The 15863-nt window shown below is 32.6% G+C and overlaps 4 protein-coding genes across 5 annotated transcripts in view; 3 read left to right on the plus strand and 1 right to left on the minus strand.

Annotated features, from left to right (window-relative positions):
• LOC107629308 (tRNA dimethylallyltransferase 2) overlaps positions 1-2906 on the plus strand; it is a 3622-nt gene extending 716 nt beyond the window's left edge. Inside the window, exons 4-10 of one of the 2 annotated variants that reach the window (XR_001617946.2) lie at positions 269-341; positions 435-556; positions 754-828; positions 1138-1548; positions 1854-1929; positions 2007-2186; positions 2542-2906. Coding sequence is in view for 1 of the 2 variants with exons in the window: in XM_016332068.2 (XP_016187554.1) it covers positions 269-341; positions 435-556; positions 754-828; positions 1138-1548; positions 1854-1929; positions 2023-2186; positions 2542-2691 (1071 nt within the window). In the remaining variant the exon portion in view is untranslated. The remainder of the gene's footprint in view (positions 1-268; positions 342-434; positions 557-753; positions 829-1137; positions 1549-1853; positions 1930-2006; positions 2187-2541) is intronic. The other variant, XM_016332068.2, reaches the window with a different exon arrangement.
• Positions 5879-7052, plus strand: LOC107629311 (stress-response A/B barrel domain-containing protein At5g22580). Its single transcript, XM_016332071.2, has 3 exons — positions 5879-6085; positions 6417-6556; positions 6663-7052. The coding sequence occupies exons 1-3, from the start codon at positions 6083-6085 to the stop codon at positions 6853-6855; spliced, it is 336 nt and encodes a 111-aa protein (XP_016187557.1). The 5' UTR covers positions 5879-6082; the 3' UTR covers positions 6856-7052.
• Positions 7459-9555, plus strand: LOC107629309. The gene is made up of 2 exons (XM_016332069.2): positions 7459-8686; positions 8769-9555. The coding sequence occupies exons 1-2, from the start codon at positions 7975-7977 to the stop codon at positions 8855-8857; spliced, it is 801 nt and encodes a 266-aa protein (XP_016187555.1). The 5' UTR covers positions 7459-7974; the 3' UTR covers positions 8858-9555.
• On the minus strand, positions 12013-14027 carry LOC107629307. The gene is made up of 2 exons (XM_016332067.2): positions 13425-14027; positions 12013-13333 (listed from the first exon to the last, which is right to left on the minus strand). Exons 1-2 carry the CDS (start codon positions 13672-13674, stop codon positions 12576-12578), a joined length of 1008 nt encoding a protein of 335 aa, XP_016187553.1. The 5' UTR covers positions 13675-14027; the 3' UTR covers positions 12013-12575.

Below are 15863 nucleotides of genomic sequence, written 5' to 3' on the forward strand. Positions count from 1 at the left end.
TAGTTATTAAATTGAGTTACATGATTGTATTTGTATCTTTATGTGTCATGTTGTGCATATTGCATATTTTATGTGTGATTATCTAAGTATGCGACCATTGTGGTCTAAATTTACCAGCTCATTGCTCTGGCAAGATAGTAAGTTTGAAATTATCAATTAGAGTTGAGTAGGAAAAATAAATTATATTCCACTAATGCTTGTGTATTCAAGTTAGCGAGTTCCACATTTTGTATCATATTTTTACACTCTTGTCTGTTATCTTCTTCAGGCTCTTGTGAGTCCATTTCTCCTAGACGATTTGGCAGATTATATGAACGAAGGCTGTTATGGTGATCCATCTGGTATTTTGATATTCAGTGTCCTAAAATATTTTCTTTTTTCTTTTCCCATTCAGTTCCATATTTTCTTAGGATACTATATCTGTAATTTTTCAGGTGCCACACGGTCTGATATGAGTTTCCCCGCCGATAATGACAATTCAAGTAATGGTTATGACCTGCTTAAAGAGATCGATCCAGTTGCTGCAAATAGAATCCATCCAAATAACCATAGAAAGGTTGGATTGTAATATCAGTGTATATGGGCCAGTTTATTTTTACAGTGCAGTTACACATTCAACTTTTCCATGGTTTTTTATGTTTTGTACGCAATCCTTGAAAATTCCTGTTCAGTACATTTTTTAACTTCATAAATTCTTATGGATTGCCTCACTGCTCATAACACTGCTACACTATGTTTATTTGGTGATTTCAGATCAATCAATATATTAATTTGTATTCACGTACTGGTGTTGTTCCTAGCAAAGTATTCCAAGGAAAAGCAGCAGAGGTTTGTCATCTTCTTTGACACTCATTGGTTGATTGCAATTCATATATGACATATCCCTTACTTCGTCTATATTATTATGACATATAATGCCGTTTCTCGATTTATAGTCATCTTGGTTGATTACCCAACAATTCCATAGTCACCCATTTCTCATATCATACCTTTTTGTTCTATTTCTACTGGTCAGTTGGTGTTAGACATGAAGTGGAAAAAGGACACTTAATTGGTGATGGTTTTTGTTGCAATACATATTTTTATTCTTTCATTGTTTTCTTGTAAATAATATCAGTATTGCTTGTGGCAGGGCAGAAGTGGGGTCAAGTTGATAACTTAAAATATGATTGCTGTTTTATATGTGTGGATGCATCTCTCCCTGTGCTGGACAAATATGTTGAGCAGAGGGTAGACTGTATGATGGATGCTGGATTACTCAATGAAGTCTATGATGTTTACAACGTGAATGCAGATTATACTAGAGGATTGCGGCAAGCCATTGGTGTCCGAGAATTTGAGCCACTTCTTAGAAGTTGCCTTGTTGAAGACATCTATAAAAGAGAGAAGGAACTGTTAAACGGTTCCAGAATAGAAAAGGGTTTGAAATTGTTTGATGGTAACCTGATGGGGTGGTTGAAATCTTCCTCTGATACTAATACCATAATTCTTTTAGAAGAAGCAATAGAAAAAGTGAAGGTTAATACCCGGAGACTTGTTCGACGACAGGTAAATATATATTATTATTTTTTCTGTGACTTACTTAAACAAGCATTCTTGACAGGAATATATATATATAGGCCTAGTAAAGCTGCTGTTGATTTTTCTTTCTTGTCGGTACTTGGTTCCATCTAAATTTAATGCATATTGTGGCCAGAAACAATGTTCATTCAAGATAAATTGATATAATGGATCAAATTTCAAATGTTTCGTATGTGACATTTGTCTTTGCCTTTCTACATTGATATGACTGGAATTAAAAGAAAATTGAATTTTGAAGCCTGAGATTGATAAAGCAGCTATGATCATTGCAGAAGAGGATGCTCAATAGACTGCAAACACTATTTGGTTGGAACATACATTTTGTTGATTCCACAGAGTCAATATCAAGTATGCTGCGTTAATAATATTCCCTCTATCTTTTCTTTGTTTATTGCCATAAAATAACATTTTAAAGTATTGATTAGGTCACTTTTTGTTTAGGCAAATCAGAGGATGTATGGACTGACCAAGTGGTTGAGTCAGCTACAAAGGTAGTTAGTTCCTTCTTGTGTGAGAATGGAAGCTTGTCATCTACTTGTGGCATGTCAAATGACACCAACGTGAAAATTAATCAAAGGGACCTCTGGACTCGATACATATGCAAGGTCTGTTATGCTTTTTAGAATCCGGCTAGCAAGTTTTAATTTTAATTTCTTGAAAACTGCATTGTTTGCTTACTTTTTATATTTCAGTTTTATGTTGCTTTTGTATTCTTGGTGTATACCACAAATTTCAAACATTTACTTACAGAAAAGCTTTTTGGGGAAACAGTTCGTTTTAAACTATTAAGCTACCAGAAAATCCATGTTTGGATGCCGAAAGTATTGCAGTATAAGTTAAACATGTAACTAGTGACGTGCAATGTGCCACTTTTGAAGCACTTGCAGGTGCTGCTTGCAATATCTAATTTTTGTGGTTCATAAAAGTTTGCTTCTTGATGATGTACTTGCTTTTTGGCAGGCCTGTGGAGACAGGGTGCTAAGAGGATTACATGAATGGGAACAACACAAAAAGGGTCGTGGCCACAGGAAACGTATTTCTAGTCTCAAGAGCAAGGCACAAAGTCTTGGTACCTTAGACAAAACGTTTGATTACTATGAATGCAAATAGTTTTATGTATTGTAATTTGCAACCTGCTCCAGTTATGAAACATATTTCACAGTAATATTACCACTGAATGACTAATAGCATTTCAGTATGTTTCTTTTTGTTTCATTTGTCAAGACCATCACAAAAATCCAAAAGAAAATACACACGTCTCTCATTGATTTCGTTCATAATCACCTAGGAATGAGATATTGAGATGTGTGGTTCTTGTTTACTTATATCCTTCATTGTTTTCATAAACAAAATGATACGCAGCACGTGTATGTTCGAAATATTGATTACTGAGGGTACCACTGTACCAGTCTTTCAACACCTTCTTGTGAACTCGAATTATTATGATTTTCCATGTTGTTTCTAATCTACTTACAAGTTAACAATACTCGTGAAAAATAATTAAAAGCAAAAGTTTGGTATATATTACGTGTGATGTGTGGTTGGATGAGGCACGAGGGGACTCCTTAATTATTTTGTTTGTTGCAATGTGAATGACCGACCTCTCACTTCTCTGGTCCCTTCCATTTTTTAAATTAGGTGATAAAATACTTTATCTCTTTCTTTTTGTCCATTTATTTATTTTATACATTTCACTTTCTCTCATAAACCATTTTTCTCCTTCCCTCTCTCCTCTCTCCTCTATCGCACGTGTTTAATGAAGGTACTTTAGTTCATTAAATATTTCTGAGTTTACGAAGAAAATGAGATATTTCTATGTAGATATGTGAAAAGGGAGAATGCTACGACACACCTGTTTAAATTTGATTAATTCATGACATACTAAGTAACTAATCTAATGATAGGCAGAGGAACAAAAGGTGTAGTCATAGACAGATTTAACCATTTTAAAAAGGTGACATACATTCTAGAAGAAGTGCTGAACTTTTCTTAAGCTATTCTAAAATTAATTTATATACAATTCGAAAAACTTGTGATATGATTTTCGAAGTCGAGTTGAATTTAAAAAATCATTTTTGTAAAAGTACGGATTTGAACAGTAAGTTCTGTGATATTTTTGCATGTATTATTTTATATATTTTATACAAATAATCAATTAGTAGCTAATTTTTTATTTATACTGATTTTGTACAGGATATGTTTACGAGTAAATCAATAGAGTTTGGGTATAATTAAATATAAGTTGTGTTTTGCTGTGACGTGCGGGTTTAATTTATCTCCAGCTCCATGAATTAAGACACATGACCAAAATAGGTTAGCTTCCGTTTTATCACTTTTATGTGTGTGTGGAACGTGCCTTATATGTTGTGTATACATTTACTATATGCTTCTACGCGTTAATTGTCATATTTTTCCACATACATACATACATACATAAATATCCAAACAATCTTTAATATATAGTGCATACATATATATATATACCATGCACTAAATATATCCGATCCCGCAATCTTCAATTTCCCTGACTCACCTACCCTTTGTTCTTCCTCTTCCAACTTCATCTTCACCTTCACATATTAGAGAAGCAGTTTCAAATATTGTGGATTATTCATCTTGTTTGAAGATCAATGCACATGAATTTGATGATGACGTGTCAAGAAGAAGAATGTTCTTTGATGAGGAGGCATTGTATAATATGCCAGTTTTTTTGGATAGCATGGCTGAGGGTTTGCTTATAACCCCTCCATCTATGATTAGGGCAATGGATTGGGATCATCAACATGAACATCACACTGCTTCTTCTCAAATACACTTCAATCTCTGGACATACTAAATTGCTTACCATTTGCTACATCAATTATTATTCTTATTGCTGATATATTTGGGGATTTTAAATTTCTAGTAGGCACATCACATGCCATATGCATTATATAACTTTAATTACTATGTTACTCTTTATATTTTTATTAAATTATAATTAAATTTTTACAACATTTTTTTTAGTTAAATTTTTATATTGTTTTTAATTTTGTAATTAATTTTTTTATATAAAAAAATTAATTACAAAATTAAAAACAATATAAAAATTTAATTAAAAATAATAAAAATCTAATTACAAATTTAGTAAAACTATAATATCTAAACTCATTATATATAGTGTTGTTGGAAATGAACCTAAAGGGGGCTATTGGCTATTGCTTGTTTGCTTAGGGTTGGTTACTCTGTACACTCTAAGGTTAATTTAATTACTTTAATTCGAGAATAGATTCTCTCAATTATTAAAAAAAAAATTGAGAGTGTAAAATGTAATTTCTAATCCTTCATTATTTTTTCTCTTATATTTATTTTTTGTCCCACTTATAAAATTAATGGTAGAAGATCACACTTTACTCCCTCAATTGTTAAAAAAAATTGAAAGGATGCATTCCCCTTTAATTCTATAAGACTAGTTTTGTTTTCGTTGTCTTTAGGCGTTAGCCTAGCTATCTAGCTCCGTCAACAGTCAGCACAAATAATGCATGGTCATAAATGTCTTTTTGCTCAATATATATTATACATCACATATAGTTACTGATTAAGACATATTATTATTACCAGTTTCATTATCTTAAAACAATCATTAGTTATTCAATACTGATATTGGAAACGGGACTTTAATTACTTAGTAGCTAGGCAACTTTTCTGAAGAAAATTATGAGAAATAAAAAATGGTTGATCATTAATACATGGTTGGTTGAAGGCTTCAAGCTTTGTATACTCCTTTAATTTACTTTTGTTACCATGCTGCTTTGTTGGTTAAAAATGAAAGTTGTCTAAACTCTAAAGCTATATTTCATTTCTTCTTTTTCTTTTTGAACTGATGTCTAAGTAAAGCTGTTTTAAAGCTTAAAGTAATTAACTCTTTTAATTTATATATTTACATCATGCACTATCTTTTTATTTTGACTTTTAGTTTTTGAAAATTCTCAATCATTACAGTATTGTATAATATATGAAGATAACTCAGACATCATTATAGTTTAACTTATTCACCTGACAAAGACCCTTATAGGTTGTAGCTGGTGAGGCCAAGTTTTTATGTTTTTAAATACTTCTATACTTCGTTAAATAATATAAGTAGTTAAATACGTTACATCATGTGATGGATGGAGAACTCAAATTATTATTTCCATGACATTATGCTTATGTCATCTCATTGTATAATAAATAAGAAAAATGCACATTTTAATTAATATAATCTTTTTTTTTTTCGATTCCCCGTTTCTCATGTCATGATAAATATATATTACAAGTCCAATAATTTCCTCATGCAAGCAAATAGAGAAGAAAGCTAATATATGAAGCAATAGGCTTTGGCCTTATATTATCATAATGTTCTGTGTATGTCTGGAAACTTGATAGATGGGAAAAAGACATGGAAGGGTCACTGCCATATTCATGTGCAAAGGATTGAAGCATGACAAATTTTACTGTGTGATTGGCAGAAGAAGTTGCTCAAATGGTGGGTCTATAGACATATATGAATTCAGTAGGAGATGTTGTCTCCTAAAAGATTTTATGTTCACTGATTGATACAAAAAAAATGGTGAAATGAGTCACTAGAATCTGACACTGGACAAAAATTTGGAACTGTGATGGTTGACGACCAAATTGTGATAAAATATTAGCTGCATATCTTATTAACTAACTTTGATATTTTATATCAAGACTTATAAAACTAGTTATTACATCACTGGATTTGAATATAGAAAAAGGACAAAGGTACCAAAAGAAATAATCCTTTTTTTGCATATCTATATATTTGGCTACTTGTGACTGGTTTTGCTTCATAGGTGTGGTGTTGCAGAGACATGATGGGGGGATTCAATCACTATGTTGTTGTGAAGTTCAAGGATGGTGTAGCAGTTGAAGAACTCACTGAAGGGTTGGTGAAAATGGTCTCAGGGATTGAGCATGTTAAGTCCTTCCAATGGTATGGTTTTTACTTTTTCTGAAGATTTTTATGATGCCTATGTATAATCCTTTCGGTATCATAGAGAGCATAGAATTCTCATGTAATTTTGTGTTTGTCTTAAAAGGGGAAAAGATATCGGAGGACCTGATTTTCTGAGACAAGGCTTCACTCATGCTTTCTTGATGACTTTCAATGGGAAAGAGGAGTTTGATGCATTTCAGAGTCACCCAAATCATGTTGAGTTTTCCAAATTATTCTCACCTGCTGTTGAGAATATTTTAGTGCTGGATTTCCCACCTACCATTGTCAAAGCATAAGCATATGATATGATCCTCAAGAATGAAGGTTTTTCAAGCAGTTTTTAGAGTCTCAGCCTTGGAAGTGTATGCTTAATGATAAGCTCTTTTTTCATTTCCCTTCTGTTTTAACTTGATGGTAAATTTGAAGGAGTTAGTACTTGATAATAACAATGATTCTCTTCCAATTTCCACTACCTTCTGATGTTGTTCCGGCACTTTTTCTAGGCCTCCATTGTCCATGAATAAAAAGTAAATCAATCACACACACACAAACATATTATTGTAACAGAGAAACTAGTAAAAAGTAAATCAATCGACACACAAACTAATTCTCTTTTTATTTTTCTAGAGAGAGGAGGCCTCAAATTGCATCTTCCACTTTTCAGTTCTTGACTAGATAATTATTAAAAAAATGACATTCTGCATAGATGTTGAATGATTGCAATTCAAAATAGTGTTAATTGAACTGCAATTATCATATAACCATTTAAGTATCTAAATCATTGCTGATAAATTAAAAGAGAATACCATAACAAATTTTGGTCAGGACAATCATTCACTGTGGGGTGGCTAAAAAAGCCTAAACATAAAAGCAACACTAGGAAGGCAAGAAATGATTATCAATGGTTAAAGAAATTGAATCATGCATGACCTGATTTGAAATAATTAACACTACTTTATGAAGGATATGACCTCAAAAGTTCCACTTCATGTCAAGGAATGGCAAATAACAAAGAAAAAAGAATTTAACTTTGTTGGCCAAAGATATACCAAAGCAGTGTAACCTTTATTTCTGGTACAAACAAAAGAAGGAAAAGCAAAGCCATTAAACCAAACCATTCTGCCACTTGGAAAGCAATTTGGAAGTAGCAAATTGGGAGTTCAGTGTTTTGATTTGCCGCAAAAGAAGACAAAAATTATTATTAGATTGTGTTTTGAGTATGCTTTTAGGTATTAGAGCATGATTAGTGAAGGCCAAGAAAATTAAGTAGCTTTTTTATTATTTTACAAGAAATTTTGTACACTATAATCCAAAACATGATATCAGAGCTTCTCTAGTTCTAAACTTTATGCCTACCTATCTAGAAAGAACTCAACACTACATAATTTCATAAGAATCAAGAAAACAATTTTTACATGAACATGAACATGAAGGCATCCAAGGAACTACACCTTCTTCGTTGTTTTCTAGTATTATGCAGTGTCATGTTAGGTTCTTCTATAGCCAACCATGATAAGAAAGACTACTACTGTGGTAATATCAGAAGAGCTCAAACACCTTTCTTGAATCCCAGTCCTTCAATGTTAAGTAGCATCATCTTGTGCAGATCTCAGAACCTCTACTTCAAAACTTCCCTTGGCCTTTTCCAAGTTTCTTCAGTTGATTTAAATGGTAGCTTACTAACTATCTCTCACTCACCTTGTACTTCTTCTCTCCAATACCTTTCTCCTCTGGCTGTCACAGCAGGTTTACCTTCTCCACCAGAACCTAACTCACTTATTCTCTTCAATTGTTCAATCACAAGATACCCCTTTTTGCCACTCTTGAAAAACTGCACACACATATATAAATGTGGAGGTGCTGAAGAGCATGAGAAAAGTCCTTATTCATGCTTAGTTATTGAAGACCTTAAGAAAGTGGGTCTGGGTTTTCATCCTCGAAATTTGAACTGCTCCCATTATACCTGGGCACATAAAAGTTCTTCACATGGTGAAGATCATGGAGAATTGAAGTTTGGAGCAAGGATATCTTTCAACACTCATGTGCCAGATATTTGTAAGGGGTGCCAAAAGCCTAATGACACCTGCGGTGCCGGGTTGAATTGTTTATGCCATGCAAAAGAATGCAGTAAGTCCTACCTTGAATGATCTTTCCCATGTCCAAATATTCTTAATTTTGATTCATTTATTGGTGCTATATGATTTTGCAGAAGACAAGGTCATATCCGAGGTTGGATCCATAACATTTACTGGTACCGTTTATTTGGCTTTGCTAGTTAGCTTTCTCTCATTGGTTTAGTAGCTTTCTTCTTATGGTATGTCTAACCAAGATTATATGTAAGGAGTGAGTAGGGAGTACTTAGGTAGTTAGGTTGGAGTGCTCTGTTCTTATATAATTATTTGCTATATGATACTTTAATCTCATCTATTGAATGTAACTAGTACATAACAGAATTTAAGGGTGACTAGGAGGGCTTCTATTACCTGCAACTGCAGTTTAAAACCATAATAACAGCTCGAGTGCCACTTCCTCTCTTCATCATGCATCACATTGATCCTTTTTTCAGTTAGACGATAATACGTGGCATAAATGATGCCATTATCTAATTGAAACATGTAATCTTTGAAGTAAGCCTATCCTTTACATAAATGCAGCAAGGACATGACAAGTACCGGGAAAAAAGGGGATCAAATTGTTATTTGTAATCCTTTATTAGCAGTGTCTCTTGCTGCCGCAGCATCTCTGATAGAGTTGTTGCATCTTGCAAGGAAAAAGTGACCAAGCCTTGAAGGTGCTTCCACCATGTTTGGCTTAAAAAGATGTTCATTCATTTCAACAAGCATGTGGTGGTCATTTAAGGTCCTTGTAAGTTGTAAGTGCTTCAACAGCACTTTGAATGAAATGTGCATCGTACCATGAGAAACATCATTGAATATCCCTTGGTCAACATTTTGCATTAAAGCATTCATATCATATCATAAGTTGCTTGGGGCTTGGGCTTTGATCCATTACCCCCATCACTCTTTTTTCATATCCCTATTTGGCCCAAGCAAAAGCAAGAGTGTATTATATTAGCCAATAAAAATGAAATTAGGTTAACCAACTTGGGTTGGTCGAGTGGTTAGCTCACTCGTTCACTTAAACAAGTGTTGGGGGTTTGAATCCCGCCTTGTGCATGCAGCAACCCATTGGCCAGCGGCAGACTCTACGGATTTGTCCTTGATCTGTCGAGTTGGGGGATACCGTAGATAACAAAAAAAAAATGAACCTAAATAAATGTCAAAAATTTGAATCTCCTCTAGAGTGTGAAAATTAAGACACACTCCATGCTCTATTATTGGCATCATTAATAGACTGAAAATCTCGCATCACCTTCACATGCCATCTAATTTGAGCTGGACGCACGCATTCATCCTCTTCCGTACTCTCTCACAAATGCTTCTTCTTCTTCTTCCCATAATTTCCATAATCCATCGCTCTAAAAAACAATGTCAATTTAAGTTTTCAATCATACAACATTCATTTCCCAGTTGACCACAATTCAACATTCATTGATTTCATATATATCATTTAACAAATACATTCCGCTAATTTAAAATTAAAGCAAGACTTGAGTATAGTTAATCAACATTAATTGGCACCTATGATTTTGACGAATTGATAAGAAAAGACAACGTGAAACATGATTCAAGTCAATCCAAATGATTGTATGCACGTCACTGTTAAACTTTATCATATTTTTGTCATGTCATACGAGTTCAAATTCAAATACCAACTACTTCAACTACTGCTTATAATAAGCACAAAATTCGGTCGAAATTACTTTAAACTTATAAAATAAAATATTACTACTAACAAATCAAGTTAGAAACAAATAACTCGCAAAACTTGCTGGATTTACTTCCTCCATTATTTTTATTGAGATACTATATCCATAATTAGGCCCAGGCTAAGAAAAGGAAATTATTTTAATTGTAAATCATAGAGCCACGTGATTTGAGTAATATTGCGGATCCTTTTCAACTTAAAGGTGATAACAAACCTAACTTAAATAGATTTTCTTCTAAGTCTAGTGGAGTAGCTAAAAAATCAACATTTGAAAAATATAGCAAACACTAATAATGATGCAATGTGCATGCTTCACTACTTTACCTATACAATCAAAATTATCAAAATCATTCACCCAACTTAATTAGCGTACACGCTCTTCTTAAGAACATATACAAATTTTCTCAACTCACGGAAACAAACATCCACCAACCAAAACATAAATACTAAAGAAATATATGCACTAAGATGCAAGACTTGTTTAATTTCTGGCATTTTCATTATTACTTGCATTCTATATATAGTTCTTAACTTGTAATTACAAAGCATAATGGAAGCATTCTCTTAGGTGAGAAATACTATAGATGCACTCATCTAAGTGTTTCATTGGTTTTTTACGGTATCTCCCAATTCGATAGATTAAGGATTAATCTGTCGTAGATTGAAATTCCGTTTAAAAGTTTGTTGCTAGCAATAGACTGTTGCATGCACAAAGCAGGATTCGAATCTCAACACATAATTAAGCGGACTAGTAAGTTAATCAGTAAATTAATCCAATTTAGTTAAATTAAGTGTTTTATTTTAACGTGCATAATGGTTAATTTACCCGTATTTTACCATGTCAGCACAAAAAGTGAGTAGTAATAATTGAGATTGAGAAGAGAATTGAAGGGACCGGAGAGTCATAAACACATGTCAAGGTATCTGAGGACAAAGGAATAGGGCCATCATAATTCATAAGTAATCAAAGGTTCCACCACGCCACTAAAGACAAGACTATTATTTTAATTTGTTGGAGTTTCGTTTCAATGATCTCAATGTGAAAATGACACCCCCCAAAAAGACCAAACCTTAGCTTATTGTTTTTGCTTCTAAATTTATTCATATCATATCATGGTAAGCGTAAAGGCCCTCTAATTTACCTTATGGATGGCCTTTGATTATGGTACTTCAACTATATATTCATATCACAAGCCAATGACAATGCATTATAATTTCGGAAAGTTTTCAAGTATACTGCTACACTAATGTTTCACTAATTTTTAACCGTTGATCTTAATCATATATATTATTTATATTTTTTATAATTAAAATCAACAGTTAAAAATTACTGAAACACCAGTATATCAGTACACTTAAAAGTTTTTCTATAATTTATACCTGTCTTGTACTTGGCTTCTTTAGTGGACAGTAATTATTTAAAAAGGAAAAAAAATTAAAAAAATCACTCTATCTTTTTAAGGTGAACATTACAGATAGTTACAAACAAAATTGCAAACTACATGGTCAAGATATTGTTCATCATGGTGTTTTTAAATTTTTTGACAAATCTTCATAGATATTCATCATGTCATGATCCCCAAATAAAGCTACATTATGCATTCTCTTTTTCTTAAAAACAGAGGTAAAAAAGTAAAATAATATTAAGAATTTGGACATTTTTCTCCAATGACAGAACTCTAATATCTTGCAACATTCAAGGGAATCATTATCTCACATGTCAGAAGGGAAAACAAATATAGACAAACAGAAGACTTACTGCAGAATAATAGCCAACTGTTCTGAGTTCTGTTGTCATAAACACTAACTAAATTTTCTGTAACTCTTAAAACTGTTGTCTTCCTCTTTCCCATGAAAACATTAATGACTGTGTACCCTTTTAAGATTGAAAGGCAAAACTAGAGTTAAAGCAAGTTCCTCTTTTTCCTTTTCAAACAACTCACTAAGAAGTAAGAACTAAGAAGAACTTGATAAAAATTAACAAGGTTAAACAAACAAAAAATCCAACATCACCGGGTAAGTCAAGTGATGAGATTTCAAATTAAAAACCTGTACTAAAAAGTGACTCCAATTTTTGAATTGCATTAGTCGAATTTCTGATAATAGGATCCGACTAACAAAAATGAAAAGAAACAAAAAAAAAAGTTCTAATTAGGATGAAGAAATAATTTAGTGTTTTTGCCTTAGCTTATGAGGTCTTACAGGCATAGATCAACAAGGAGAATTCAATTCTGTCTTTATCTTTGTGTGGTGTCTTCTCTTCTAACCACAACCTGCTATCTAAGCCACTTCTTGTTCTGAACATAAACACTGCATAACCAGAACCTGCATTTGCATTCGGATTGAAGAACCAATCATGAACATCCCAAAGCAAATCCACCAGCAACCCATCAACAAAAATTGTTTGGTTTCCTCTGAAATTCCACTGAAGCCTCTTCACGCGGATCACTGTCTTCTTATCAATGCAAACAGAGAGAACAGGGTGAGGGTGAGGATGGTGGTGGTGGTGATTCTTACTGTGCACCCCTTCTTCATTCTCCATGGTGCACCTTATCAACACATCATGAAATGTTCCAGTTTCACAGAATTGAGCCTTTGTTGTGTACTGTGTTGTCCCTGAACAATGCTCTCTCCTTGATAGCAGCGATGTTTTCGTTACCATGGAGTTCGATTTGAGCTTTTTTGAGGTGAATTCCTCCGCCGCGTCGCCGCCGAGGACTAGGCCTACTTCTGAGTCAACAACGATCACCAAATAGAAACCTTCAACTGGTTCAGGCCCAGATTCATATCTTGCATTTGACAGGTCCCAAAACACTTCAATCTTCGATGATGATTCATCACATAACTCAATCAATTTGCTTCCTTTCTTCTTCCTAAAGAACCTTGAATTTGTGTTGAGCCTAAACGTTGGTGGTGCTGATGAAGGGTCATGAACCTCATTACTACCTATCTTACACAAATACAAATATAATTACTAAATGAAAAAAAAAAAAAAGATAAATACAACAATTTTGTATGTGTATGAATAGATGATTACCGAAGCTTATGGTGAGTCCTTGGTTGGAGTGGCTTCTGCACCATGTGACAGTGAACAAGAGCTGCTTCAAGGTGGAGAGGACCAATTTGTAGACACTGGAAACTGAGTTTTGGATTGAAGGTGATGAAGAAGAAAGTGTTGTTTGGTTAATGATGCAAGGGTTGTTGATTGATGCGTAGCTTGAAGAACATGAAGTGTAATTAGACACATTCACTGCGTTTTCACTGAAACAAGATACTATGTCCCTCATACTGTGTGGGAAGGCACAAAGATCTGAACTTTTTTGTGAAGCAAATTATGGGTCTTTCTTGTTTTTTGGATTCTGTGAAGGAATCATGAGCACTAAGAACCATGAAAGTGAGATCAAAGGTACATTTCTCGTTTTTTTTCTTTCTAAGTGCCTTGGGGGGAACTCAGAGGAAGGTGAATTAGAAGAAGGTGGTTATGAAATGGTTTTTTTTATTTTATTTTATTTTATTTGGTCCTGACAGGTCTAATGCCATTTAACATGACACAAACTCTCTCTCTCCTATCTCTTTCTCTCCCTTGTGTCCATCACTCTGCATCTTATTATTCATTTATTTATGGAAAGGGAAAAAGATTAGGAGATTGTTGTGTTATGCCAGTTAATACTACAATTTTAAAAATGTAAAAGAAAGGGAAGCAAAAGCAAAAAGGGATGCCTAAAAAGTTTGATCCTCCTTGTAATACTATTTGTATATCAAAATTTTCATTAAAATTAATTATTAACATATTAATTTATATTTATATTTTAATATATAACAATGTTAGGGAAGAAGAGAGTATCAGCCAAAAATTAGCCAAATACTTCTGGATGAATCCAAAATCTCTATGTGAATGGTGTTTATGCTAGACATTAGGATGTTTCTTTTTTTTATAAATTGGATGGTTCTGAATCTATTTTTTGATTTATGATGTTTTAGGTGTTTGGAGAGGGAAAAAGGGTAAAGAGACAAAAGTTAATTGAATCAGTTTTCGTTATTCACGTTGCAATGATACTGAACGTATCTCTTCCTAATTTGAATGTGGTGAAATATTTAATAACCAATATTTTAAATCATAAATAAATAAAACTAATCACTATATTTATAATTAATTAAGTTGTTCCATTATGGGCTTATTTGGAATTGGTTTCGTATACTTGCCGATGTATTCTTTTGAAGGGCTACAATGCAAATTGAAGATGGAGTTTTGGCATGATGTATGGATAAGGGATGGATAAGGAATACACAACAAACAAGAATCGAACTCTAACTTTTTCGGACATAGAAGTTGAAACCATTGAAAAATTATATACCTGCATCCTCATTAAGAGGTCAGAACTTTGTTTGATGGAAAATTTATTTTTAGTGAACTCTTGGCGTAGCCTTTCAACCTCAGCACGTTCTTGTGGTGTTCCTGCATTTGGATCGAATTCCCAATGTTGTCTTCCTATGAAGTTGTTCACTGAAACCAAGTTCTTTCCTCCTTCTGCTATCTTCAAATATATATTAAATACATATTAAAAACATGTAAAATAATACAGTCTATATAAATAAATTTATCGTAACTCATTCGATAAATTCTTTTTGTACACACTACATTTTTATATTTTGAATTATCACTATATGTAATACCATATAAATGTTCTACTTTTGGCTTTAATATGTGTTACATTAGGTTTTGCAGTATTAAGAGCCGCAATTGAAGAGAAACTTTAATCACCAGTATCATTAGTGATTAGGTGCTTTGGTTAGTGGCCAAGATTTGAAAAAAAAAAAAAAGGGAATAATACAACTTAAAAGGGAAAACGCAATTAAAAAGAAAAAAAAATCCTTTTTATTTCTTACCTTTTTACTACTCAATCTACTTTCCTTCTTATTTTTATGAGAAACAATTAATTATTTAAAGAGATATTTCTGTAAACATAATTTTAATTATTAAGTAGAAAAATCATTATTTATTAAAATTCTAAGATATTAAAAATACTAGGCAATCAATTCTTTTTTTTAACCAAATCCAACAAAATCAAATTTACATATGCATAATTTTTTTTGTAAATTTTTTTTTCTTCTTTTTTTCCTTTCTCTTTTATTACTGTCATAGTTCTCGTCATGATCATCATTATCATTTGTTCTTTTTTGGCATTCTACTTCTTCTTTTTCTTTTTCATTCTTCTTCTTCTAAACAATTAGTTTTTAAGGTAGTCATTGTTATTGTCTTCTTCTTCTAAAAAAATAAAAAATAATTACAATATTTTGTTTTATATGTTATTTTTTCTGCACAATTCTTCTTTAACGTCGTTATTGTCTTCTTTTTCTTTCAAAAAAAAAATAAAAAAAAAAACTATAACACTGTTTTATGTGTTATTTTTAAAAAAATTTAGTGTCAAAATTTAAAAAATTTTTATGTCATGATTAAAAAATTTCAGTGCTATTT

Source organism: Arachis ipaensis, chromosome B03 (assembly GCF_000816755.2).
Source record: "Arachis ipaensis cultivar K30076 chromosome B03, Araip1.1, whole genome shotgun sequence".
Classification (NCBI taxonomy): domain Eukaryota; kingdom Viridiplantae; phylum Streptophyta; class Magnoliopsida; order Fabales; family Fabaceae; genus Arachis; species Arachis ipaensis.

What these genes read in the sequence shown, in the direction of transcription:
- LOC107629311 (XM_016332071.2), top strand. An exon ending in CATGTTAAGTCCTTCCAATG is followed by an intron (nt 6,557 to 6,662) that starts GTATGGTTTTTA and finishes TTGTCTTAAAAG; the next exon opens with GGGAAAAGATATCGGAGGAC.
- LOC107629309 (XM_016332069.2), top strand. Translation starts at nt 7,975, where the DNA reads ATGAACATGAACATGAAGGCATCCAAGGAACTACACCTTCTTCGTTGT. An exon ending in ATGCCATGCAAAAGAATGCA is followed by an intron (nt 8,687 to 8,768) that starts GTAAGTCCTACC and finishes ATGATTTTGCAG; the next exon opens with AAGACAAGGTCATATCCGAG.
- LOC107629307 (XM_016332067.2), bottom strand. Translation starts at nt 13,674, where the DNA reads ATGAGGGACATAGTATCTTGTTTCAGTGAAAACGCAGTGAATGTGTCT. An exon ending in AGGACTCACCATAAGCTTCG is followed by an intron (nt 13,334 to 13,424) that starts GTAATCATCTAT and finishes TGTGTAAGATAG; the next exon opens with GTAGTAATGAGGTTCATGAC.